Source organism: Rissa tridactyla, chromosome 1 (assembly GCF_028500815.1).
Source record: "Rissa tridactyla isolate bRisTri1 chromosome 1, bRisTri1.patW.cur.20221130, whole genome shotgun sequence".
NCBI classification, from domain to species: domain Eukaryota; kingdom Metazoa; phylum Chordata; class Aves; order Charadriiformes; family Laridae; genus Rissa; species Rissa tridactyla.
The window spans coordinates 99969048-99994402 of NC_071466.1; the positions used below are offsets into that span (position 1 = coordinate 99969048).

The 25355-nt window shown below is 42.9% G+C and overlaps 1 protein-coding gene across 2 annotated transcripts; it reads left to right on the forward strand.

Moving 5' to 3' along the window:
• Positions 1-2392: 2392 nt before the first annotated feature.
• On the forward strand, positions 2393-25344 carry TMPRSS2 (transmembrane serine protease 2). Of its 2 annotated transcripts, XM_054221255.1 has the most exons (15): positions 2393-2512; positions 8183-8339; positions 9600-9670; positions 10537-10732; positions 11046-11129; positions 13141-13260; positions 14594-14723; positions 15819-15929; positions 16785-16828; positions 17547-17721; positions 19310-19485; positions 20532-20627; positions 21525-21667; positions 22268-22420; positions 22615-25344. In XM_054221255.1, exons 3-15 carry the CDS (start codon positions 9656-9658, stop codon positions 22624-22626), a joined length of 1455 nt encoding a protein of 484 aa, XP_054077230.1. In that variant the 5' UTR covers positions 2393-2512; positions 8183-8339; positions 9600-9655; the 3' UTR covers positions 22627-25344. The 2 variants fall into 2 exon arrangements, with proteins under 2 accessions (XP_054077230.1, XP_054077239.1); XM_054221264.1 differs by lacking the exon at positions 2393-2512 and having other exon boundaries at positions 2781-8339.
• The last annotated feature ends 11 nt before the right edge of the window (positions 25345-25355 follow it).

Sequence of the window (25355 nt, forward strand, 5' to 3'; positions counted from 1 at the left end):
ACCTTGGGGAATATTAACCCAGTTAAAAAAAGAAAAAAGGAAAAAAAAAAAAAAGGAAAGCTTTTACCACGTTGGAGATCTGAAAGGCCAACCCTTTAGTGAGCCAGGCACCGGCCTGAAGGAAGGGAGGGAAGAACTGGGGGAAAGAGGGTGGGAATGCACTGTTCACTGGACCAACTCAGCCCTCTCTGAGAAGAAAAGGTGTTAACAGGGGTAATCAACGAGCTGCTGGCTTGTGCCCAGATCTTCAAGTCTGTAACTAGGCAGAGCGCCTTTCGCTTTAATGGAGCTGCACTGAGCACTCCCCCCACCCCCCACCCCCCTCTTGTAAAGAGTTTAAAACGTCTCTGGCAGGGCATAACACAGCTCCTGAGCACAGCATATTTTTTACCTGTTACTGTGTCTTTCTGAACAATTTTGTTTATAACACCTGAATTGATGTAATACCTTAGAAGTGGCTACATATAGACAAGAACAACTTACAAAGCAATCAGCCTGTGTATTTTACATCTCCCTTTCTCCTTATCTGTAGCCATCATGCAAGACATTTGCACAAATCCAAAGTCAGATCCAGGATATACTTAAGCTCAAAAGAAATACCTTTTTGAAACACAAATTATTAGGTATCCTAATGACTAAGTGAGCTTTGTCTTGAGAGAGGAACTAGACATCATCAGTACAGGAATATGTAGCCTTTAAATGACTTTCAAAGAAAAAAAAGATGTGAATTCCTAAAGTAGAGAAATGTTCATGTTCTGTAGAGCAGAATAGATCTTGAGGGATCTCTCCTTGTGGCCATGATGCCAAGTGACAATTTGAAGGGCCCTTTCCCTCTGTCTTTGTAAGGAAACTTGACAGGGAAACCTGATGACTAGATGTCCTGCTTCAAACCTGAAATATCTCTAAGCTCTGAAGGCCACTGACAGTTACTGTAGATTAAAGACAGGGACATGCCACACAGGTGGACACATTGGAGAACCACAGAAGGTGACAATGCAGTGCATTTTGGTTGTGACTTAGGATGATTTTACGTTTTACTTCAGCTGAAATTTGAGGTCTAATTCCTGCAACTGAATCCATACTGGAAAATCACTGAATCTCACTGATTCATTTTGGGAGAGCATGAGCAGAAACAGCCTTACAGAAAGGTTCAGCTGAAAATCCTAAACTGAAGTTTAAAGATGTTTCAGCTAATACTCCCTGTGTTTTTGTACTAAAGGGTCTGAAGATACATAGTTCTCTTTAAATAAATACATAGAGCTGGAAAAATACTGAAGGTATGATCTTGGCCTCTTGGTGCACTTGATGTAATTCCTTGATATGCATTTGAAAATATAAACAAACCCCAAACACTTGTCATGCCAAACTTGGGTACTTTGCCTTATCTGTACTCTCTGTACAGAGATGGTAAGTATACCAAGCAGCAATATTGAGGATAATTTGGAGCTGTTACTAAAAGTGAGTGGAATTTCTTCAAACACTTATGCACTTTTCCAGTTGTACTCTGAGGTTTTGGGATATAAGTGGATTTTTTTGCAGCAGAGCTCAGCTTTGGCAGAGAAAATCCTCACTCATTTGTAGATCTGCTTTACAGGAGAGTTACCACAAGTGACTAGAGCGTTATAAGTAAAGTGACAATTGAGATTACAGTCATTTTTCAGAGTGCGCCTCTATTAAAAGGCCCTAGAAGGCAAAAGAAAAAGGAAATAATACCCCGGGCTGGGTATTTTATGATCAAACTTTATCGGCTCCTGACCTGCCCTGTTCAGGGAAGCGTTGTGGCTTGTTATTTGCGTGCAACACCTTGAAACGCAGCCTAATGACGACTGATGTGTAAGTCAAAAAAAAAAAAAAAAAAAAAGGCTCGGGCCACTCACCCCAGAAGGCTGAGGCTGCAGCAGCAAAAGCAGCCCCTGGGGCAGCCCGCCCGGAGGATTCGCGACACCTCTGCCCCCTGGGGGGCGGGGGGGGATGTCCTTACACCGGGAGGGAACCCTCGGTGCCGCGGTCTGGGGTAGGAGCGGGGGGGATGCGGGCCCTTCCCGCGGCTCCCTTTGCTTCCCTCCGGCTTGTTTGTTTCGCAAAAGTCCGTGGGGGGAAGAGGAGGAGGAGGGCTGGGGGAAAGGGGGGCCCCGGTCCGGTGCGGGCCCTATCGGCCAGGAAGGTCCTCCCGTGCCCCCCGCCGGCGGCGACACGGCACAGCCGGAACCCACCCCCCCCGCCCCCGGAGGGCTGGTGGGCGCCGTCCCCCCGCCGCCGCCGCCGCCGCCCTCGGTGGGGACCCGCGTCGTCTCCCAGCGGCGGCGGGGGAGCGAGGCGGGCTGCGGGCAGGAAGGGAGGAGGAAGGGGCCGGGCAGCGCATCCACCTGGCGGCACCTGCCCCTTCCCCGCCGCTCCCCCCGTCCGGTGACTCCTCCCCGGCCGCGGCGGCTGCTCCCGGCTCACTGCGCCCGCGTCCCATCCCGTCCCGGCAGGTCTACCCTCCGCTCCACTCCGGCGGGGGCAGTCCCAGGTAGGCGCGGAGCTTCCCACCGCCCGGCCCGGCCGCGGTCCCTTCGCCCCGCACCGGCTCTTCCCTGAGGCGAGCGGAGCCACCACCGGGGCCGGGAGGCTGCCGCGGGCCGGGGGGCGCCGCCGCTCCCGGGGGGTGGTGGTGGGGGGTTGCTCCTGCGGTTTTTGGCTTTTAATTAAGAAACTTCGGCTTTGCTTTTGTGTGTGTGTGGCGGGGGGGGGGGGGGGGAGGGCGGTGCGGATGGGACCGTGGAGGCACCTGAAAATCCCCCGTCCGGCGGGAGGTGGGTGCGGAGAGCCCCGCGGGCGCTCCCGGGGCTGGCGGCGTCGTCTCCCGGGAGCGAGAAAAGGAGGCGCCGGTTGATAAAATCGAGGGGGCGCGTAGGCTCGCCCCGTTCAGCCGTGTTTCCTTCTTCTTCACCCGGTCGCCCCCTTTCCCCAGCCGGTTTCTCCGCTGGTAGGTGCAGGGCGAAAAAGTTGTGCGTCCCCGCGGCCCGGTGGGTAAGGCAGGACGAGAGGTAAGCGGGCACGGAGAAAGTGGCCGGCTGTTGAGAAGTGACTAACACCAACCTATTGTCGGATCCTCGTACTTCTCGAGGTGGGGGCTGTCCACTTTTTTCCGTTGTGTTGAAGGGACACGAGACTGCGACATCAGGCAGCTTTTTTCCAAGGTCACCGAGCGAGTAGTCAATCATACGGAGAATAAACTAGAGCAGCATCTAGTTCTGGGGCCTCTTCGTTGTGTATTAATGTCGCCACTGCTTTGGTTTCTTGCAAAAGCGCTAATTTCTGATTACAGTTGTCACAACTTGTCAAGTAATTTTGGAAGCGTAACTTTGTTGATAGAGTGCCTTCCCGCGGGAGCCATATCATTGAAATTTCTGGGCCAAAGCTTTGAATGCTGAAATCAACCCTGCTCCGCACCTCCCCTCAGGTGGCTTTACTGATGGTCATAGCTTACCAGGACCTCGAATTTCACCTCAGGTTTCTGGGTGGGTGGGTGGGTGTCAGTGAGTTTAAGAGACCATTCTCACATTGCGCCTTTGTCATTTTGCCCTGTTTGCAAAAAAAAGTAAAGTGACACTAATGCCTTTAGTCTTTTATAAAGATCCAAAGGAAGCAGCTTCACCTCTGAAGAATGATTTGCATCAACTAAGGAAGTGTTAGATGGGGGGAAGAGATGGAAGTTGTGTGTGGCACAGATCAATGAAACTGGGAAATGATTGCACTTGTGGCTGTTACTTATGGGTATCGACGTAAATGTAAAGCCAGAAGACCTGTGGACTAAGATAAAATTTGATATCAAAGTAGGACTTAACTTGTCTTTTTTCCTCTTTCCTTTCATTCTTAAATTGTCAAAACCTATACCGGTACATAGGAAAGTCAGCCTAGAGCAAATCTATCAGGGTGGTTTAGCCTGAAAATGGAAATAAGTTGAAACTATGTTCCTGGATGTTGATGGAAAAACAAAGTGAAACAGTATTCTAGAATGCTGGTCAAAATATTTCTCTTGGAGTTTCTCTGGAGATATGGGCTCTTCCTCCTGGCTCAGTCAAGGGTTGGTCCACACTGAGTAGTTCCAGTGCTGTGACTGTAGCTCAGCTGTGTCCGTGCTACTATGTCAGTACTCCTCCCATGTCTTTGATCCCTCAATCTGTCAATATGAGCCTCTCCGTGGAGTGAATTCAGACCTCCTGCCAGCGGGCTTGCTTTTCTTTCTCATTTGCCATAATCCCCTTGGAAGTGATTTACAGCTCCTCAGGATCTGTAGTTCACAGACTGAAAGCAGCTGATCTGGACAAATATCTGAATAAGTCTGATCTGTTAATATTGGTAGTTTTTATTTTTCTGCGGAGTGGGTACTTACTGGTACCATATTCATACAATGTTAATTTGCAACTTGGATATGGTAAACGAGTGTTCTTGAGAGCTCTTCTGCTGTCAAGAGCTTGCCAGAGACTTTTAGTGCCGTAGAGAGACTTGAATTTTACTGCCAAAAGATGAGGTTATATTTACTTCTGCCATGGAAGGAGAAAGGCAGAGGCAGAACCAGGGATGTAATGTAGGGGAAGAAAGCATCCAAATGCCAGGTTGGCTGTTGCTGCATCCTCTAGCAACGCTGTGATCTGTACACATGGGGTGGTGGGTGCTGTGAGCAATGGCTGCCTCTGCAGTTGTTGCCTGACCAATAGGTCTATCTCCTACCACATCGATAAATCTGGTTCTTCTGGGCTTTTTGACTTTTCTATTCCAGAAATGGCTTTTTTTTTTTTTTTGATAGGGTCTTCTGCCACTCATCATCCATATAGCTACACAACAGCTTTTCAGCCTCCTTTCCCACCTCGCCTTTCCTAAGAAAAGCATGTGATGTTTGATTGTTGGACTTTATGATCTTAAAGGTCCCTTCCAGCCTAGATGATTCTATGTACTTTCTATGGGCTGAGTTTCATGGTAACATTTGTTTTCAGAGAAGACAAATAGATGGTTATTCATAGTATGAATACAGTGTCATACAACTGTTTAAAAGAGACTGCTATGCTCAGGGCTTTTTAATGCCTTTTTTTTGTTTTGTTTTTGCATGTGGAAGTTGTATTAATCTTGGTTTGCTAGCCTTGGGAATACTGTGGACTTTATTTGAGTTGCTGGTAGTGCTTATCAAGAGGCACTGTTCTTTGACACCTGTTGATAAGTAGTTCTACAGTTTAATGATATTTTATGAGCTAATCTAGAACAGCTTCAAAGCTATTTCTTAGGAGATCTAAGAATGCTGAAAGCCTATTTGTGCCAATCTTTTATATAAATATTTACACAGTCTCCTATAGTTCTCTGCAAGATGTGTAATGTTACTGCGTAGGCATGCTGAGTAGAGCTTGCCTCTATTGAGAAGGTTATGTGAAAGGTCAGAACGTTGGAAGAAACTGATTTTGACGACTTTGAGACGTTCAGTTGCTTGCCGATTTGTCTTTGGCCACTTCCAGAGGATAAATTTTACCCTGTGGAGTAAATTATATTCATCTTTTTTGATCATGGCAATAAAAATATTCAGTACTACTTCCTGAAGAAGTATCAAGGAAATCTTGATAATGAAATGAGATGAAAATTCTTACTTAGTTCTTTTCTTTTTTTATACATAACTTTTTTTTTTAACCTTTCTATGCTTTATTTGCAAGTTACGATAATTTTTATTGCTGCTTGTTAAACAGGAATCTTGGCCACGTTTCTTTTTGCTTGTCCAGGTAGCAGAGGCAGGAGTCACCCAGTGTGTGAAAAGATCACGTAAAGGGGTCTGAAATCACCTCTTTGTTTTCTCCTTTCTTATTTTTTTATTGTCACTCCTCCCTTTCCTTCCCCCCTCTTTGTATCACGGTTATATTATTTTTAAGGTTATGATGCTGAAACTCCTAGGTGGTCATAAAACGGTTGGGAATCAAAAAAAAAAAATAAAAGCATACTTCCTTACTAGCATCATCAACAAAAGCCGTGATTTGTTGGCTTACCCTTTTCTGAAGTTGAGCTTTGCACTGGAATGACTCCTCTGCTATCTTAATGAGTTTTGCCAGTTTGCTCATTTGCATGTGCTGTATTTCTTTGTCTGGATAAAGGAAACTGTTAATTTTTTGGATGTGACACTATGTTAGTCAGTGTTCATGTAGAGTGTTTGGATGCTTTTATTCTTCCTCATTTTAGAAGCTGAACTTGATTTCATACACTTGTTTTTTAACTGGTCAGTCCTCTCCTTTCTTCCTTGTTTGGCTCTGTTTGTTTTTACGTAGGTCTAACTGTGAAGAAGTAGTTTGGTTTTTTTTTGGTTGTTGTTTTTTCAATTGTTGATACCTATCGTAGAACTTAGCAAACAGCTAATGATGTTTCCATTTCAGGAAGTGGCAAAAAATATGTATTGAAGGAATACGTAAATGCAGGGAGTCCACTGTTGCCAATATAACTCAGGCTTGATTGGCCAAGTTGAATTTACAGTGTTGTATTAGGATATATGAAGGTAATTTTTCCATCTGGTTGACTTAGGGGTCTAGGCACAGAAACAGCATATAGTGATCTCTATATAAAAGCTCGTGGAAACTGATACAGCTAATGGTACTTGTGGAACTCTATGTCTCCAAAGCATGGTACTGCTCTTAATTAACAATTACAACATGGTGTGTACTAAGGAAGTGCCATTGTTATTTCTTGCATGGAGAACTAGGCCAGCAAGTCTGTTTTCATTAACACAATCATGGTTAAATCTTTAGGGTTTTTTTGCCTTTTTGTTCTTTCTCTTGTCTTTTCGGGGTGTTGCCTCCTGGCTAGTGAAGGGCACAAATGGTATAAAGGAGTCATGACCTGATACTGCTGTAAGGAGGCAAAAGCTAAGATATTTCAGGTAATAGCTGCGAGCTGTGAGGCAGTACGTTTCACTGTATTCATCAGTATACCATGCCAGTGCTAGAAACAGTAGCGTTATTTTTTTACTTTCAGAGCTAGGAAACAAAAGCACACTTGATTTTGGACCTTCTGTGTTGCTGGAGGTCCAAATGCTGGTTCTGCTTCATCTATACTGGAGTAAACCGAAGTTTTTGGAATTCAAGGTCTTGGCTGCATACGTGTGATGGGTCCCTTTCGTTATTCAGGCCTACTTTTTCCAAAGCTAGAAGGTATTAACAAGCTGACCGGCAAGGCTCTGGCTCCCTGGGCCCTGTCTCTTTATACCTTCAAGCCTGCTGTGGGGGTGAGCTCCATCCCTGTTTTCTTGCCTAAGGATCTCTGTACGCTTTAACTCCACCAGCTCACTTTAAAGGGCTCTTGAGGTTGGTTTCTCCAGATGTACCCAGTTAAGTGCTGTTATAACTCGGCAGACATCAGGAACAATGACTGGCAGTGGGGGGGAAGGATAGTTGTGCGTTCCCACTAAACTCTTCTGCACCGGAGTGGGTTTATGATACTTTTATGTGGGATCTATTTAAATCTGGCTGACGTGTGAGGTGAGTTAGAGACCAAAGTGTTGGACTGAGATAAGACGGACCAGTTTCTTCTAGCTCTATAGTTGTTGGGATGGGGAACGTTTGACAGGTCAGTTTGTTTCTCCATGACCCAGCTTCTTTATCTGTGAAGTTGTTGCAGTACCCTTGGTGTATGTAAATGTAAAACATTTTGAAGTGTCAGTGATGTATGTTTAAGAAAAAATAGATTATATCATTATTGGATGCTACCCATCGATTTTTGCCTTAAATGTTTGCAAACTAACGGGAACTCACTGAGTTTGCTTTAATCTGTTTCTAATAAACTGGCAAATATGTATGTGTAATACCATGGAAATTTGTATGTACCTATAACTTTCCTGTGTTTTGTGGTGTGATAGTGGAGAACTGTTTTTAATCAGAAGCTGGATGGGAAATAGATTAACAAGAACTAAATTTGGAGTGATGGTTGAAAGCCAGTTAAGCAACAGAGATATTTTTTCCTTAGTTCATTTAAAACAAACAAACAAACAAAAATAAAAGAATGATGAAGACTGTCATCTGCCAATTTGCAAAGCCTCTCAAATTGTAATGTCAAAAATATTTGAGTTTTCCTTTGGTCATAGTACCTGTTGGCTTATGTCAGAATCACCACCTAGCATTTTTCTGCCTGCTGTCACTAAACTTCCTAATCCCCTTTTTTCCCCCCTCCTTTTCAGAGAACAAAACCAACAGTATCTTCCCGTGAGTTGTTACTTGTCCTCTAAGTCTGGGCAGAGCTGCACTTCCTGAGTCTGCTGTCAAGAGCTGAGTAAGAATGGACGAGACATAAAGCAGGAGTCCTGAAGCCTTAGTCACCAATCTGATGGACTTACTGTAAGTAGGAATAAGGCTTGTTTTTCACCTGTCAGTTATGCAAATAAGAGTTCAACAGTGCATTATTATTTACTTTTTTTTTGCTAGCAGATACCAGAATCAGCCTTCCCAAACTGTCACGAAGTATTGGCACGCTCGAGGTGCCAAGCTGCTGTTGAAATCTGCTTCAAAGACATTTGCAGTTTAGTTTTGGGTGAGGCGACATCTTGGTACAGGTTCTAAAACATAACCTTATACTTTGGGCTGAATTATGCTGTATCTTAATGTGACTGCTCTTTATGGTCCTGGCTTTTGACAGGGATCATGCCAATGTGCCTGTGTGCAGGGTACGGCTCTGGAAGCTGGAGAAAAATACTTCTCAGTGCATGACTGAGGCACTGCCTAGGGTTTTGTTTTTTTGTTTTTTTTTTCATGTAGAGTAACATTATGAGAGGAATCAATAGATTAAGTTATTTATTTAAATGATTGCTTGTGGAGGTGTATAGCTGTTTTAGAACTGCGGCAGCAAGCATTTTGTTTCTTGTGTCTTTGCTAATCTGTGGTTTTACTTAATGTTAATGTTTAACTTTAAAATAAACAGCTATATGCTTGAAACTTTGGATGTAGCTCCTCTCTTTTACTCTATTTCTAAAACTTTTGGATTGGTGTGGCATATTGTTTCCCTGCTGTGTTCTCTCCCTATTTTTGGTGTGTTTGCTACAACATAAACCCAAGAAAGCAACTCTTGGCAACACGGGAAAGTGAAAAAGATGTGGCTTGTGGGGCTGCTAGCCGTGGCATTATCAAATGAGTTAGTTGAATTTGTATTTTCTGATGCTTTGTTCATGTTCTCGTTTCTGTGTCATAAACCTCAGAGCGATACATGAGTAAGTGTTGAGAGAGGCAGGAGGACCTGAACTTGGTACTGACACCGTGTGGGTTGTTGCCAGGATATTCTTTAACTCTCATTCTGTCAGCGAGAGTGAGCACTAACTTAATCTTCTCGGTTTGTGTGGCGCTCGTGTTAATGAATAGTTGCCACTGTATAATCCTCAAGGTTGTATTGAGAGGCTATTGAGATCCTATTTCATGCTGCTCCTTAATTTGTACCCTCTTTTGAAGTACTTCCGTATTACCCACCCCCCCACCCCCCCAGATTGGAATTTTTCCAAAGGAAAAACCAATAAGAAAGGTGAACAAAGCTTCTGGTTGTGATTGTTTTTTCTTTTTTGGGTTTTTTTTTTTGTTTGTTTGGTTTTTAATATTTTTTTTTTAATATAGGTTCACACTCTACTTCCAAACACTTGAATTGTTTCAGTACTGCTGACAAAGGGAAGATGACCTCTACTGTAGTAAGTAAACAAAATATTAAAAATATTCCTCTCTGATGTTTTGGGTTTTTTCTTAAGTGAGTTTTTATTCTTCACAAGTAACAGCCTATTGAGTGATGTCCTGGTTGGCAAGTCTTTTAAAATGTGGAGTACTTGTTGTGCTTTCTTTTCTGCAAGAAGGGAAAGATGTAAGAGGCTGGAATTAGCTAGCATTTCAAGTGCTCAGACAGTCCTGGGAGAGATTTATTCTTTTAAAGCTTATTTCAGAGGGATAGATTGGAATGGCTTCTAACTAGTTCTTAAAGCTCTTCCAGGATAAATATTCCACAACCTGTTGTAGGCCAGTGCATTTCAGTAATAGCTTAGGTATACCTGGTGGTGTCATAGCACAAAATGGATCAGTAAGCATTTGTCCTAGGCCTGGACGACTGCACACACAAAGGCTGTTACTTGTCAGCATTTCTTTCAATGCCAGTACTGCCTAAAACTGTCCGTGCTGCTTATTTCTACCTTGTCAGGTGTTCCAGTGCAATGGTTTGTGAGGCCAGCTGGACGGCTGGGCTTAAGAATCCTTCTTAGGTTGAATTACTTTAGATCAGGAAACTGATCTCTTCATATGCCTTCCAGCCTCACTCTCTGTTATTTTTATTATTCAAAGTGTGAGGTATTAGGCATGTACTGTAAATCTCTCTCTCTGTGTAAATTGGAGTCATGGTGAATTTCTGCCTTGGCAGAATGAATTAGTATGGTGAATTTCTGCCTTGGCAGAATGAATTAGTAGGGTTCTGAATGTATATGGCATCTGAAACTTATTTTGTCCTAATTGCAGTCTTGCCGCATGTTTTTCATTTTTCTCCCATTTCCTTCCCCTCAATATTACCATTTAGGGTCCACGGCCATACTATGAAAATCATGGCTTTCAGCCAGAAAACTTGTATTCTGCCAGGCAGCCAGTAGGTGCTAACCCAAATCCACAGTACTTCTCAACAAATGCTCCGTCAGTGCCAAGCTACGTCCCAACGGTTGCAACCCATCAGTCGAGTAGTCCAGTAGCAGGTTCATCGGGGAGAACATGTGCATTGAGTAAGTTTTGTCGGGGTTTCATTACAATTTTAGACTTAAGGTGTTCCAAAGTAAGATAACAAATAAAAGGCGTCTTCCCTTCCAACTCCTTGAAGGCGCCACTTCCCAGTGGATGAAGAAGTAGTAGCTGGGTGGGATGCTGATGCAACTGGACAGGAACCTGGGCGATTTGCAAGAAGGGTGGTGGAATGGAGAAAAGTCTGTCTGGCAAAAAATGTCTGATTTTAATGTCAAGGAAACAGATAGTGCTGGTGGCTGGAAATTACCTTATTTGTGAATCTAATTTCTCCTTTTCTTCTTGCTTTCATTTCAGGTGTAAGGAAAACCATAATCATGGTATTATCCATTTTAATAGTCATTTGTTGTGCAATTGCTGCTTTCTTCATCTGGTATTTTGGTAAGACTTTTTTTGTGTGTTCTGATAGAAAAGATGTATTAAACTTTTAAAGTTAGAAATACACATTCTTACCTTCCATTTTATGCTGAATTAAGGACAGCAAAGCCTTTGTTCCCTATCTCCAAAGAGTTAGACTAATGTTGCTACCTTACGGCTCAGTTTTGGTTGTTGTTTTTTTTTTTTATTCTTTTTAATAAACAGTGCTGCTGTCATTTTCCTTTCCTTTCATCAAGTAAGTATGTTTTGGACATGAAGTGATGTCATCAGCTTTTTGACTCTTCTGGAGCAGCTTGTTCAGTTAGCTTTTCTGGAAAGCTCCAATCTGTCTGGCAAAAGATGGTGCGGTACAACTGTTCAGTGCAGTAGGTTTTAGTAAAGGGTAGTTTGATCTCTTGCAAGGGTTTATGCACTGGGGGATAGCTGGCATGCGACTATGCATAGACAACTCATTCGGAGTGCGCTTCATTAGGAAATCACTGCTGTGCAATTAAATGAAACTTGTTCCAAATTCTGGCTTCACTTAAGTAAGGAAGGAGATTGAAATAATTTTGTATAACTTAAACACAAGAGTGTAAATGGTCCAGATACCCGGCAATGTGCGCCTGCATCCCAGAAAACCAACCATATTCTGGGCTGCATCAAAAGCAGCGTGGCCAGGAGGTCAAAGGAGGTGATTCTGTCCCTCTACTCCACTCTGGTGAGACCCCACCTGGAGTACTGCGTCCAGCTCTGGGGCCCCCAACATAAGAAGGACATCGACCTGTTGGAGCAAGTCCAGTGGAGGGCCATGAAGATGATCCGAGGGCTGGAGCACCTCTCCTAGGAGGACAGACTGAGAGAGTTGGGGTTGTTCAGCCTGGAGAAGAGAAGGCTCCGGGGAGACCTTATAGTGGCCTCAGTACCTAACGGGGAGGGACTCTTTATCAGGGAGTGTAGTGATGGGACAAATGATAACAGTTTTAAACTGAAAGAGGGGAGATTTAGATTAGATATTAGGAAGAAATTCTTTACTGTGAAGGTGGTGAGACTGGAACAGGTTGCCCAGAGAAGCTGTGGATGCTCCATCCCTGGAAGTGTTCAAGAGCAGGCTGGATGGGACTTTTGAGTAAACTGGCAGGTGTCCCTGCCCAGGGCAGGGGGGTTGGAACTAGATGAACTTTAAGGTCCCTTCCAACTCTAACCATTCTATGAGTCTATGGTAAAATGGGATCTCTCTCGGAGCAGGAGTAATTCACATCTGTTTGTTTGTTTCTGTGATGCATTTACTTTGAAAGTATGTTGATGCTGTGTGAGCTCATCCTGTCTCACCACTGTAAGCCGTACCACAGATGATATGTTTGCCTTGGAAGTCATCCCCAATTGGGGTGTCTGAGTTCTGAAGCTGGGCTACAGCAATTCTGTTTGGCTTAGGTGAAATTTGTCTTGTGCTATCTTAATTTCTCTTTCAATGAAAGCCACTTTTCAAAGGAAACTAAAAAACAATTTGCTTTGTTTTTAGGAACATCTTCTTTCTGCTCTGCAGGAAAAGAAAGGAAGAGAAAAGGGAGTTCATTTAAAACTATTAGGATGACACTTTGTGTTCTTAGGGCTTTTTTTTACTCACTTTGATTTATACAGGGTGAATGTAATCTTGTTTTAAATGGCAGTGAAAACACAAGGATGTAATTGGAATAATTGCTTTCTTCCTCCTTTGCTGTTTATAAGTGTTATGCTTTGTCAGTGTAAAGCTGACTCCTTTTAGACAACTTAATGGTGCTTGCTTGTTCAGGGGAGGCAGTGGACAAAATCCAATCAGCTGCATCAGTGACTTAATCTGACAAGCGATGTAAAGGACAGAGCAATACATCTGCTGTTGTGTCAGGCTAGGTCTCCTCCCACCTCTGAGTTTAAGAGCTGTTTCTGATGTTCTGCTCTGTCGAAGTGGAATACTCCTTATGATGAGTGTTGGCAGTAGTTGCCTGAGGCTAAGCTGATGTTCAGCCTAAGGGCTGTGTTATTCTCTCTCCTGCAGTATGCAATCGTTGTGTCAGCTCCTTAATAGAGTGTGGCTCTTCAGGAGTGTGCATCCCGGCCTCGCAGTGGTGTGATGGAAGGAACGACTGCCCCAACGGGGAGGACGAAACACGGTGCGGTGAGTGCCGGCAGTCAAGTGGCAGGGGCCAGGGGGCCTTCACCCAATTGCAAGGGTTCTTGAGCAAATCGCCTTGTCCAAAGCTTGCCTAAGTTACATTAGGGCCATTTTAGCTTAAGTTATATCTCTAAAAAGGTTTAGGATGTGTGAGCACTTTGAAACCACATCTAGGTACTCAATTTTTTTGCAGTCCGATTGAAAAGTTGAAACAAAATAACTGATGCTGGGATTTGAGCTGTCTTAACTCTGAATCAGTTTTAAAAATATTACCTTTTAATTTGAAGGGGGTTTGTGCAAAACTGAGTGTAACATTGTCTCCGGAATGAACAGTCATCATTGACTTCTTAGTAGAACTTCAGGTGATAATATAAATCTGGGGGTCTTCAGTCAGGCTTGTCTTTTTCCGCATATTTTGCATTCCTCATTCTCCCAATAATGCTTCAACTACTTCATAACTCCTTTGCGTAAGCCTGATCTGATCAGTGTTTCCAACTGAAAAGATGCTAAGGGAATTTTTAGTGCAGATCTGAAGATGGAAGTTGGAAAGATCCATTTGTCTATTCCAAAGGTGTCGCACCTTGTTTCTAACACCTGTGTTGTGCTAGTGCCACTCTGGAAAATTCTGGTTGTACTCTTATGCTATCTCTTGGAACTTTTATTTTGCACGTGCCTCATGCAGGGTTAGCATTTACTGGCATATGCTTTAAAGCTGTTCCTCTCCATTTGGTTGAATAATGGGCTTTTGGAGAAGCTTGTTCAATCTGTTCTTTTGCTTGAACTATTTGATATTAAATTCTTGTGCAAATAAATACATAATGGAGCATGGAATGTCAGAGGTAATTGTTCATTGTTACATTCTTGCCTTACAAGCGCTTCTCTGAGGAAATTTGGTGTATTAAGATATAATGTAAAACATATTAAAATAGATTATATTTTATTTATACACAATATATGATATATTAAGAGATACATGGTTGTGTAGCTAAAAGGTAAGAAGAGGCTGGCTATTGCAATCTTTCTCAGTGGCAGAATGTGAAAGAGAATTTTAAGCATAAAAGCTGAAATTGAAAAGATGAATGCTATCTTGTACACTTGCATTTTTAAAATGGTAGTTCTTTGAAATTGCCTTACACAAAAGAATTAAGTTATTGTGATATTTCTGTCTACTAGATATTTACTCAGAATCTGAGTAGAGGGCAGCATTAAATTAGCACCATTTCATACATACAAGCAAATGTTATGGGTAATAATACTTTTAAGTAGAGAAAGAGCAGTAACATAACGTGTGGTGTTCTTTGTTTCTTTTTTTTTTTCCTTCTTCCTTTTCTGGCAGTTAGACTTTTTGGACCAAATTTTATCCTGGAAGTTTATTCACCTGTCAGCAAATCCTGGTATCCTGTTTGTCAAGATGGCTGGAATGACGATTATGGGAGGACTGCATGTAAAGATATGGGCTACAGCGTGTAAGTCTAACCTTCGTCAGCCTTTGTACGTACATAGGAAGGTTAAAATTTCTCACTTGCTGTTTTGAAGAACGTGTATCTGAAACAAAAAGCAGTTGTCAATCAACTTCTTGTGAACCCAGGTGGGTTTGATTTTTAACAACGGTACCTGTTACAGGATCAAAATGAAACATTGCCCCAACAAGTAACGGGGTCTCATGTGCGTGCAGTAGTTACTTGGTGGGGACACTTGTATCCAGTTCATTCACTTACAACCATCTTCCAGAGCTTGCTTCAGATCATTCTGATTGCTCAATGACATCGGCTCTGACTTAAGCTGTCATCACGAGTATTACACGGAAAGCCTTCATCTTCTGAGGGCACAAGTAGCGCCGGCTCGTGTGGAAGATCTCCATAAACGTTTGTGGCCCTGAGCACAGCCCAGGGCCTCCACATGTAACGCTGTAGCCTACGTTCTTCTGCGGTTGAAATACTTGATGTTGCCTCTCTTTGATGCAGTTGGCAAATATTGTCTTCAGTTGTGCGTGGAGTGAAGGAGTGAATTTATCACCCAGGCAGGCAGAACCTGTGTGTGCCCACACTGTGTTGTAGTGCATGGAATTCAGGTCTCTGAACCAGCAATGACCCCAGTTGTTCCAACTCCAGTAAGACAGCCAAGCAGCAACCACACAGAGCTGGTCCTCAGCTAGAAATCCCAGCAGAACAGCAGTGCTTGCTGCCTGTCGTTGTCTCACAGAAACATGGCTGTCATGACTTACTGGACCCGAACTCTGCTGTGCTGTGTGAAAGTACCGTCAAAGGCATCTCTTCATCTTGCCCTGTTTCATGAGGCTGAAGATTCCTACCGTGCATGCTAATTAGATAAAAGTATTATTTTATTCTGTTTGATGGGAAACAGAACTTGACAAATATTTAAAGAATCTGAGTCTCTGGCACTGTGCTACACCACCCGCGTTCTGCGTTTAATTTAAAAAAAAATAACAAAAATCATATTTTTAGTGTTATTCATGTCAGGAGCTATAGCTTGGCGCAGTTGATTGTTACTGTTTGAAAACTGAAACTTCTGGGTTTCATAATGGCTTTTCTGTTTTGCAGAGATACGTATTACTATAGTCGAGGAGTAGTAACTGAAGTCAGCTTTAAAAACTACATGAAGGTGAACACAAGTGCTGGGAATGTAGACTTGTACAAAAAGCTGTATAGCAGGTATCTTTGTTTAATGCAAACTTCTTTCCTTTTATCAGCAGTCTTCTTAGCTGTTTTAAGAGGTCTAGTTTCCGCCCATAGCATAACGCAACCACTTGTTTCAGGGGGGTTTGTTGGTGGGAAGGAGACTTTGTTTTTAATCTGATTGCAGCAACTGCTCTCCCTTCTATTTAAAAACACAGCTGCCATTTTTCCATCCTTCCCCTCCTCTTTTAAAAGAGAAGATGTCCCATTGTGCTCCCTCCATGCTGTCTAGAAGGCTGCCGTGTCAAAGACACTTTTCTAAGGCTCTTTGACCATCAGCAGGAGTTTCTGTACAGTGACAATAGCTACCAGCTATAACACATTCACAGCAGCTGGTACAGCTTTTTTTTTTCCAGTCACGTGAACAGAGAGCATGCAAAATGGATCTTTCACTGTGGAAAGTATCACTTTTATTCTCATTAAACACCTTCGAAGTGTCTAGTTTCTAAACCTGTAGACTACTGTGCCTGCAAAGCTCCTGTGGCTCCCTTGCTTAGGTTCTTCTACAACTACTTCATAAATCAGCTCAACTTTTTCTTATGCTGTTCTTCATCTTGCTCCTCAATAGGCTTACAAACCCTTTGTACTGGCGGCTGCGGTCTTCCACATGACAGTTCTGGTGAATGCAAGAAGTGGTGGAGGCCAGGTGGCTGCTGGTAGGGTAGTTGGAGAGAGTGAAGAAAGGAGGGAACCCTGAGCAGGAAGAGGAGGGGAAGGCAGGGCACATAGCTGGAACGGGTAGGCAGCAGCCGGAGGGTGGACTTTACCCACCATTTGCTTCACTGTGTGCCTGAAGTTCTGTTTGTTTTTTTCTTTTTATTTCTATTGCAGTGATTCCTGTGCATCAGGAAGTGTGGTTTCTCTGCGCTGCATACGTAAGTGACCGTGTTCCTCAAACTTTTGCTTGCTCATGCTTTGAAATGCTCTGGTTGGTGAATCTTTTTGAATCTGCATGAATAATTGCTGTCTTCTGATGGGCAGATGATTTAACTGTGGTTCCCAAGTTTCAAATGGTGCTGTTTAAGCAGCAGGGTGGGAAAGGAGACAAGGAGGATGTTGGATCCCCAGTTGCTTTTGTCTTTGCTGCCACCAGTTCCTTTAAATGATTTGCCTGTGGTGACGCTCTGTAGCCTTTGCCTGGCAGCTGTGGTGGGACATCTATGGCGAGTTCGCTCTCCGACACGTGCCGTCGGGTAGGCAGTGCATTCCTGAGGGTGATGGCCACCATGAGGCGGCTCCTGGCTGTTGTCTGTTCTGTTGCACAGCACCAAGGCCTGCGTCTGTGGGGCTCACCAAAGACGCCTGAATACCACACTCAAAGGTGTAATGAACCACTGGTTTATGGTTTGTGGTGAACCGAGGGCAGCAGCTACCAAATACTCATCTTGACGTTTGCAATGTGAAGAGGGTCTAGGCTACGGGAGTGTCCTGGTTTGAGGGACAGTCAGCCTTGGGATCTTGGTGTCCAGGCCAGCAAGAGCAGAGGTCGGATGTGGTCTGTGTTCCCCTCTGCTAGCAAAGTCTGAGCTGCAGAAGCGTCTTCCAGACCACCTTCCTCTTTAACTAACGTTTGTGTTGTGTTTGACTCCTTAGAGTGCGGCCTGTCCACAAAAAGCGTGAACATGATGAACAGAATCGTGGGTGGCAGCGGGGCGGTGCTGGGGCAGTGGCCGTGGCAGGTCAGCCTCCACGTGCAGGGCACCCATGTCTGCGGGGGCTCCATCATCACCCACCAGTGGATAGTGACAGCCGCACACTGCGTGGAAGGGTGGGTCTCATCTGTGCTCGCTCCTCTGTCTCTCGAATGGCAATTTTTGTTGCTTCAGGCTGAAATGCGCAAATTTCCTTAAACCTTCCGACTTTCTGCTTTAAAATGGAATTAAATACTGTTCCCTTCACCACCTTGAATGCAGGTGCTAGGTGCAGTGTTTTGGCTATGTAGCAGTATGGTTTTCAAGTATTAAGGCAAAAATTTGTTCTGCTGGCTGCAGATCATCTGTCTGTTTTCTACAGGGAGAAAATCTTGTTTTACTTGTTAAAGGTGGAAATTAACACGGTGGTGTTGGGCGCAGGTACTCGCCCAACTCTAAACACCAAACTTATGCCAGGCATACAATGTTATCATGAAGACGTTAAATTGCACTTTGAGGAAAAACAAAAGGAAAAAAAAAATCCCAAACCCTCAAATATCACACAACTGTAGAAATCATAAATTAAAAGATGCTTGTACCGTTTATTTCCTCGTATTTTCATGCCACAACGTAGTAAAGCCCAAGTCAGTATTAAAAGTAGATTTATACCTATCCAAGATGTAAATCCTATCCAAGGTTCCTATCCAAGGAACACTTTACATAGGCATCAACAAGAAAAACAGCTGGTGCTTTTCCATTTTTAACCTATGAAGATAGAAGCTTAGAGGAGAGTTGGGGGTGTTATGGTACCTTGTGTACAGTGGCAGAATATGTTTAAAAGGTGGCTGCTTCCGTTGGAGGGAAAACCCACTGAGCAAAAACATTTTAACGGTTGGTTGGCTGGATCACAGTTTGAGACTAAGCCAAGGAAAAATGACTTTGTCCTTAACCTTGAGAAAGGAATGCAAGTGTTTATTTTTATGTGATGATCTTATCCGTCCTTTATTTTCTGATTTGAGCTCTGCAAAAGCTTTAGTAATGGTAACCAAACTGTAGCTAGCACAAAACTGGTTTTTAGTCTTGATTTTTTTTTTTTTTTGAGGGGAAACAACTTGCAAGCACTACTGCCTTGGCAGTTCTCACAGAGGGAGTTTTAACACTTGTGGAAAGTTTTTTATTGAGCATTTGTAAACTGTGCTGAAGCATAAGAGGCTACTTAAATTACATCTAGTGAGCATGCTTAACATTTAAAAAAAAAACCAGCAAAACCAAACAAAAAAACCCCTGGCATTTTCAAGATAGTGAAATTCCTTCACTAGATCATGTTTTTACTAATTCTGGCTTCTGCTGCCCTTGCATGCTTTGGATAGTACACAAGAGTGATACCACTGACATGTGAGACTTCAGAAATAACTGCTTGATCCCTCAGCCATGGAAATCAATAGACTTCAGTGTTGCAGTCTCGGACTATAATTTGCTGTGCTGAGTGACCAAGGGGATAGACAGCGATACTTGACCCATTTCAAAGATTTTTTTGATTTATTTATGAAATTAAAGTCAAGCTTTCCCAAAGTTAGATGTCTTGCAATTTGTTTACCTCTGTCGTCTTTGTTCTTGGTCACACATGCGTTTGACTACCGTTTCTGAAGACAATTTTTTTGAAGGTCATAATCTGTGAGTCATTACCAGAGAAGCAAATCTTCACATCTTTCTTTTTTTCTGTAGACGACTTTCTGACCCATACATCTGGAGGGTTTATGCTGGGATTCTGAACCAGGACGAGATGTTTTTACAAAATGGGTACAGAGTGCAACAGATCATTTCCCATCCGGAATATGATACAGACTCTAAAGACAATGATGTTGCCCTTATGAAGTTAGAGTCATCGCTGACTTTTTCTGGTACGTATTCTGCTCCTGCTAAGGCAAAAATCCAATGACATTGAGCACACCTTCTAAAGCTTCTGAAGTTCATCAAGCAATCATTGTAGATACTTGCGAGAAGAACACGAAATGTGGGTAGAGACACCTTAGAGACACAGACAGGGTAGAAGCAGAGACAAAGGGCACACCCTCTGATTTTTCTAAGTAGGATTTGTTTAAATATAATCCATGGTAAGAGAATTTGGGCTCATCTCAATAGTGTACTTTTGCTCCAGAATGCTCTATGGTGCTTAAGCAGTGCCACTCCTGTGTGTGCAGACTCCGGATGCAGTGGTGGAGCAGCTGACTGAACCCTAAACCAAGTTATGTCAGATAACAATTGGGGGACAAAACAAAACCAACAAAAAACCCAACAAACCGAAAAACCAAACCCAAATGTTAGAAGTTCCTTTCCTAAAAGTGGATGTAGGTTGTTTGTAAGCAAGCGGTAAAAGCGGGCAGACAAAACATTATTTAAACTTGATATGCTTTGTGTGTACAGGTGCTATCTGTGCAGGTCCTTTGTGTTTCAGTGCGTCTGCTTAAAGCTACTATAAGTAATCTGGAGGGGCTCTTCTGCTGCTGGGAGTGAGGAGGTTGGCCGGTTTTGTGTTTCACGCCTCTTGTATACAGGCTTCGAATCCTGCTCGCGTTATTTTCAGCAGGGTTTTGCAAAGGGAATGCAGAGAGGTACTTGTTGGAAATTTTTCTTCTTCTTTGCCCTCTACTGATCAGAAGAGCTGGTGTTATTTGTTCTAGTTAGCCTGATGAATTGAGCTAGAACCATTAACTGTGCTTGTTCCTCACTTTGCGGTGAAGATTAGGTAGCCATCTGGGAAAGGACAGCTGGTAAGCTTGCTGCTGCATTGGACAGGATTGCTTGCGTGCAAGGAGGGTGAAGTACGTAGACAACCCGTGGTGTGTGTGTATTTAAGCGGTGGTCATGCTGAGGTATTTCATACATGCTCATTTTGAATCGTGCCTGGACATCTGGGATTACAGATGTTACTGTGTTTGTTTTGTAGGTAGTGTACAGCCAGTTTGTCTGCCTAATCCAGGAATGATGTTCCAGCCTGATCAGCAGTGCTGGATATCTGGGTGGGGAGCAGAGTACCAAGGAGGTAAGAGTGGCTCTCGAATATTTTGGTCTTCTATGTAAACCAGTGCTCTCCAGCCTACAAATAACTGTTACATGGGCTGATTGGGCGGTTTGGGCCAGATCTGTTGATATGCTATTTTTTTCACCTATTTTAAATAGCTCCTGTGTATTTACACAGGGCATTCTGTCTCAAAGCAAATTGGGATGTGTTGCATTCAGCAGACTGCAAAGGAGCCTCAAATCAGTACTGGGGGCCAAAAACACTCACACAGGAAAAAAATTCTCTGCCCCTGCTAGCAGGGCCACTTCAGTGCCCATATACCCCCTCCTGTAACAGGGGTAGCTGTGTGCCAAGTCCTCTGTGGGCATGAGAAAGGGCAGGAGCCTCTCCTTTCCTCCGCCCTGAGCTAAAAGAGCGTGATGCAAGTAAACTTGTAAGACACGAGAGGGAAAGGGAGGGAAGGTTTCCTCTTTCAGTATGAGAATGTACTGGGCAGGGAGCAGGGTGTTGGGGAAGATGGACCCTGACTAAGGGAATTGCTGGCTGCTTGGGCTGGACCGTGAAACCTCCCTGTGGGAAGGTCCTCTTCACCTCTTGCAGGTTTCACGTGCTTTTCATGGCCCTGTAGATAACGCAGTTTATCTGGGGCTGGAGCAGGCAGGTAGTGCCATGTTCTCTTGCCTTACGGTACACCGACAGCAATGCAGGGTAACTCACTGACCTCTTGGAAGGGAGTTCTAATGACACAGATGTCTCTGTGTGGTGGACCATACATCTTAAGTGTCCATCCTGATGTTTCTAGTAAGTTTATTTCATCTTGAAGAGTGCTAGCTGCTGGGATTTGTAATTGCAACGTAATATGATGCTTGTTCTAATTTTGTCTTTGTATGTTTTTTTGTGTGCGTGTTTCAATTTTAGGTAAAACATCAAATAACTTGAATTATGTTTCGGTGCCCTTAATAGAACGTTCTAGGTGTAATTCTGTCTATATCTATAGTGGCATGATTTTGCCTACAATGATCTGTGCCGGGTATCTAGAAGGAGGATTTGATTCCTGTCAGGTAATTATTCCTAATTAACACCTAATAATGATCTGATTGTTTTTGTGGTCTTAATAGTAGGTTTTTTTAATCATCCATTAATTGCAAGCAGATTCCTCTTTCCCCCTGCCCCCCAGCCAAAAAAAAAAAATTAAAAAAATTCAGTAGCATTTTGGTTGGGCTTCTAGTTCCTCTTGTGGTGCATCCCTTTAAAAGGGAGCATTTTTGTTTCATCTTCTGAATGGCTGCCAGCGCTGAGTTCTTGCTCTGTTCCCAGAGAGGGTGCAGCAATCCTTTTTAATGCTTCAAGGATGTTTTGTTACCTGGTACTCGAAAGTGAAAAGCTCTTCATAATCATGGTGATACCCTAGCATTATGCTTCTGGACAAGAAAGTCAATAACGCCTATCTCGTTTAGTGCTTTGAACAAACAATTTTCATGCCTAATGCAAGCAGTCATCATTTAATACTGTAATTGCCATCGCATTTTGTTTCAGTGACTGCCTTAAAATGGTGATTACCTTTTTTTTTTTTTTGAAAACTGAGATGTATTCCTGAAGTGAAATGGCTTGTGTCTTTCCTGGTGGCCGGGTCACTAACAATATGCTTATGTTTTGCACAGGGTGACAGTGGGGGTCCTCTAGTAACTATCAAAAACTCCGTGTGGTGGCTGGTTGGAGATACCAGCTGGGGAACTGGCTGTGCTAGTCCCAATAGACCTGGAGTGTATGGGAATATGACTGTGTTTACAGACTGGATTTATAAAAATATGCAGGTAATATATTTGGGTGTTTTCAATAATTTTAAATGTTCCTGAAACTTGATTTTATTAATAAAAATAAATAAATGTGGCTCGTCTGATAATGAAGCTATTCTGTTGGGAATCATCCAAGTAATTGATAAGATATTCTGTCAGCCTATCTGTCAGCAGAACTTGAACTTTTGTTTTTTGTTTTGTTTTTCAAACAGGCAAACAGATGACAACGCTGTCTGTCCTTCTTGCTGATCAAGATTTCTGAGAACAAGAATAAATTAAGCCATGGGTGCCTGGGATATTTATTAGATTTGCAAATGATTTTTTTTTTCCCCTCTTCAAATTCTCTTTTTAAAAATAGCATGAAGGATTGCACACTCGGTTCTGTGCTGGCTACAGTGACTGATCTTAATCAGTGAAGGATTATCACAATGAGCACCTTTCTTCTTGTGGTGCCTGGAAGAAAGTCATTCTTTCAACTGCTTGTTGAAATGTCTCTCTTTAATTGAGTAACTTTCACTTGATAATCAGGTACAGGCTTATAATGGCAATTTTAATCAGAATTTAAGTTAAGATTTTCGTCTGAGACCGCTGCTTTAGTAGTGTTTTAAACTAAATGTGAAGTAATGTGAAGGTTGAATCTCTGAGCTGCTGGTTGGCATTTTAAATGAATCTTTTTTAGTATATATGAAGGGAAGTTTTCATGCACTACGGTAGAGGCACAGGAAAAAAAATACTGTATATTCAGGTAGTTAACAATCCTCAGGATCTCGACACAGCAGTCATCCAAGTCAGATTGTTTGAAGTGAGACCAGTCTGAATGTTTTAGTAGTTAAAAGTTCTGTTCTGCCTTAAGCCACTCTGAATCCAAAAAGCGTAAGACCTGCCATCGCTCTTGATGTCGGCTACAGAGAAGGATGCTCTGTAGCTGCAGCAGGAAGCAGGGAGTTAATTGTCCCGATGGCGACATCCCTGGCTGTGCACATGGAGGTTGACTCTTGAACTCTCCCTGCTTTAAAAGGCAAAAGGCAAAGTTTTTCAGTAAGGCTGTGTTGCAAGCGATAGGTCTCCCATTGCAGGCACACGTACAGAGGCTGGATGTTTTATACAAGGAAACACAAATCTGTGTTTCTGCGTAACCAGATGAACTACCTCATTTATAAAACTTGGCTTTTAATTCACTAGAGCTCTCCTCTATGTACCTGCATGTATGTTTTTAGCAAAATGTAATTAATATCGGAGTGCCACCTCAACTAGGATTTTGAAAATAACTTATAATCATAGTACAGAGGATCAAAAAGCCATATCAAGACACTTTTGTTAAGAAGGATAAATCTTTTGAATTAAATGACTCTGCTAGTCTTGTTTTCTCTTTTGGTACTGAAATACAATGTAAACATTGCACCAAATAAATATTATTTTTTTTTTTACAAATAGTTTTCCTTAGTAGTGGTTTATATCTGTTTGCTTGGATTTTTTTGGAACCAGTTGCTAGATTCAGTGTCTGAAGTGCTTTGAGAATCTGATTAAAAAAACCCAACCCCCCAAAAAACCCCAAAAAGACAAAGCAAAGGAAAAACAACACAAGAGGGCGATCCAAGCGATTGTTTTAATTCCAATATTTTAAGTCCTTGAACAAACCCAGGGAAAGAGAGCTGGATGTCCAGGAACATTGGATGTCTTTAGTGACTATGTCTGATGAAATCACTCTGACTTGTGAAATTGAATTAAATAAGGAAGTTTAGCCTAAAGGCAGTGGGCCGAGGAAGTCGCACCCTATTTTGTTATTACATCTCACGCTGCCTGAAGCAATGTGTACCTGCTTCTCTTCTCTTGGTGTGAGACAGAGTGTTTGCAATAGCACATGAGCATCAAGTGCGTCTTGGGGGATACCATGAAGTAGTGAACAAATTTTAAAGTACTTTCAAAATAGAAGTTAAGTAAATTAAGTTGTTATGGTGTCAGGCTTTTTTATGGCTTCTGACCTGCAGCACTGCGAGTCGATAGTAGCAAACCAGCATACTGAAATGTGGAAAATTGGCTGTAGTGCTAAAAAGCGTTAAGAAATCTGTATGCTGTACTGGGGTGAATGCTGTGCCACAGAAGTCAGCCATCTGCTGCTCCAGTTTCACGTCAGAGGGTCCAACACCTTGTGTCATTTCTAGCCTGAACAGAAGACTTTTCTTGTAAGCACCTTGGAAATTACTGCCTGGCACACTGGTACAAGCACATTTTTTTTTTAGCTGAATGCAGACATTACTTTTGCTACATAAAGCACAGCTTTGCCTGTTAAAATAAATCCTCCACATGAAAGATGTCACGAATACAGTGTGCAGTATTACATAGTAACTGGCAAAATGAAAGAGCTTGTGGAAAAGTTCTCCTTGCCCTCGGGAGGGGAAGGAGAAAGGCAGCAAGCCACATGCTGAGACACCTTTCTAATGTATAACACCCTGGCTGTTTTAATTCTTTTTGGACATCCGAATCCTGCCATCTGTTGAATTGCCCATCAGTCCCAAAATTTCAGACGATGCTCCAGGCATCCCAAAGAAAGAGCCTTTTAACCTTTCTCAACAAATCAGGGAACTGAGAAAGGAAAAACAGAGCCAACGGCATCCTGTGGATGTACCGCTCGGATGAAGTTTATTTTCTTTTCCGCATAGGCTGGAACTGTTTCATGCCCACCATTTGCACCCTCTCTGCCTACTGGGGTGGGACTTAAAACTGGTGACACCTTGTGCCGTCAGTCATCTTTCAGACGATGGCAGGAAAGACAGCAACCACAGCAAGGCAAAAACACAAAGGGAAGTGAGGGATCACTACGGTTGTGCAGTAAGCTTCCTCTCGGAAAGTTAGTGAGATAATTTGAGTTCTACAGTTTGTGAGTTATACAGCTGACAAATCAGCTAACCTCATTCTCATAAAAAAAATCAACAACAACAAAAAACCCACAACA

What these genes read in the sequence shown, in the direction of transcription:
- TMPRSS2 (XM_054221255.1), top strand. An exon ending in GGGGAGAACATGTGCATTGA is followed by an intron (nt 10,733 to 11,045) that starts GTAAGTTTTGTC and finishes CTTTCATTTCAG; the next exon opens with GTGTAAGGAAAACCATAATC. An exon ending in GTCATCGCTGACTTTTTCTG is followed by an intron (nt 19,486 to 20,531) that starts GTACGTATTCTG and finishes TTTGTTTTGTAG; the next exon opens with GTAGTGTACAGCCAGTTTGT.